General features: G+C 54.4%; 1 protein-coding gene across 1 annotated transcript; it reads right to left on the bottom strand.

Annotated features, from left to right (window-relative positions):
- Positions 1-898: 898 nt before the first annotated feature.
- Positions 899-1504, bottom strand: LOC142094305 (uncharacterized). Its single transcript, XM_075176305.1, has one exon. The coding sequence runs from the start codon at positions 1502-1504 to the stop codon at positions 899-901; it is 606 nt and encodes a 201-aa protein (XP_075032406.1).
- Between the last annotated feature and the right edge of the window lie 633 nt (positions 1505-2137).

Genomic DNA, 2137 nt, shown 5'->3' on the forward strand with positions numbered 1-2137 from the left:
TGATGGATGGCCTCCCCGTGCAGTGTTACTATCTAGCTAATGAAGATGATGGCACACATTATAGAGCAAACTATTTCTACCTAGATCACTTGCTGATGGACCACAGTGAAGTCCATCCGTTGGTCCTGCGGTGGGTAACCACAGCGGAGAGGGTTTTACAGCAGGCAGATGGAGTTCAGCCTGGCGAAACCGCTACAGCCAGAGCTGAAATCCTCATGTGTGTACTCTAATTTTGATTTTAAATTTACAAGTTTCCTTGTGAGAATTTTAATGTCTTTTAACGTCTTCTCATTGTAATGTTGGTGATATTTTTGGGGATAAAAAAAACCGAACCAAGTGTCAACTGAATTTTTTCAACTTTATTCTTGAATACACAGGGAGAAAATAAAATTGCGGGAGTTCTTGATGCTCCTGCAGTCACAGTGTGTACTTTTTTCCCAGTACAGTCCTGTCTCTGTTTTCGAACAACCTTGAAATCACAGTCCGCTGAACCCATGGAAGAAGGTGAATCCATGGCAGGCTGTTTCCCCGTCCTTATTCAGGCTCTTTCCATTTGGTTTCTCCATCCCCAGGCTGCTCACCTTCTCAGAAGAGGGGGGAAACGGCTGCTCTACCCTGAGGAAGAGCAAAGTGGGGTTTGGATGATTAAAGCCTGTTCCCTGGCAGGGGAGGACCCTGGGAATTTAAAGTGCCAGTGCTGGGGTCAAGCAGGGGACTGCGGACCCTGAATCCAATGTGCAAAGAGCAGCAGCGAGCCATCAGCCACGGCGGCATTGCATCGTGCCGAAAGCAGAGGTGGGAGCATCGGCGGTTTGGGCGAGGAGCGAAGCATCCCCCACGCCGAGCGGCGTGCGGGCACGTGCTGGGGAGGGGTCCCCGCGCCCTGCTGGCCCCGTCCTCATTTCTTCTGCAGGCAGGGTGGCAAGAGAGGGACTTGCTTTTGCTGGTGCTGGCCGGGATGCAGTGGCAGGGGCACAGGGGCCGGGCAGTAGCGCTGGACAGGTGGGCGGCAGCACGGGATGCAGGGGCAGCGATGCTGCAGCGGCTGGGGACGCAGTATCACGGGGGGACAGGCGTGCTCCATGGGGCACTGCTCCACTCGCCTCTGGGGCTTGCCGCAGCAGCCTGGCTCCTCGCAGTGCAGGGGTGGGCGGTACTGCTGCAGCGGCCGGCGGTGGATTTTCACGGGTGGGGGGCAGACGGGCTGCACATGGCTCACCTCCACCCGCCGCCGGGGCTTGCCGAAATTGCAGCTTTGCTGTGGCGGGCAGCAGCTCTGGGGTGGGCACGGCTCCATGGGCTGGCAGCCTTGCGGCTCGCTCTGGCAGGACCCCTCAATGTCGCGGCTGAGGCTGCCGGGGTCATGGCAAGGGGGTAGGTCCGTGGCACCCACGGGGCTCTCGTGGCAGCACCCTGTGGAACCGTGCCATGTCCATCCCTTCTCGCCACAGACCGAGCCATCGTGGCACAAGTCCTGGTCGCTGTCGCCTTTACAGTAGTGCATCCTGTGGCAGAGATGGCCAAGCCCTTGGGGATAAACAGTCTGGGAAAAAGAAAAAAACCACCGACTTCTTTTTTTTTGCTGTTTCTATAAAAAAAAGGAGGAATCCAAGACAGCTGAGAGAATCCAACTCACCCTGCGACCGGTGGCGGATGGGCTGAGCAGGGAGTCTGAGTCCTGAGGACAGCGCTGGGGCCGAAAGCTTTTATATGCGGCCGAGCTCTCTTGGAAATGAGGCATGCCATGGGAATTAATAGCTGAGCAGTGAGTTCCACTTCTGTATGTATATTTTTTCTGGCACTTGCTACTGGATTAATCAACTGCAATTAGCATCTCCCTTAATGTAATGTCAGCTTAGCTCTTTGCATATGCAGTAGCCATTATCTAATTAGTTGTCCCATCGGTCATGTTCTAATACGCTGTTACCTCATGTTAGTCAGATGGGATCCTGGGATAAGGATACCTGGAATACCGTGATGCTGAGTGATGTGCCCAAAAGGAGTGGGAAAACCACAGAAAGGCCCAGGAGTCCTGGTGTCCAGTCCTATGTCCCAGCACCCAAAGGCTTATGCCTTGAAACAGGGTGTTGGAGTAGATGTACTCAAATGGCAATGGTTTTTCACGGGGCGGAAAGAA

Source organism: Calonectris borealis, chromosome 29 (assembly GCF_964195595.1).
Source record: "Calonectris borealis chromosome 29, bCalBor7.hap1.2, whole genome shotgun sequence".
Taxonomy (NCBI): domain Eukaryota; kingdom Metazoa; phylum Chordata; class Aves; order Procellariiformes; family Procellariidae; genus Calonectris; species Calonectris borealis.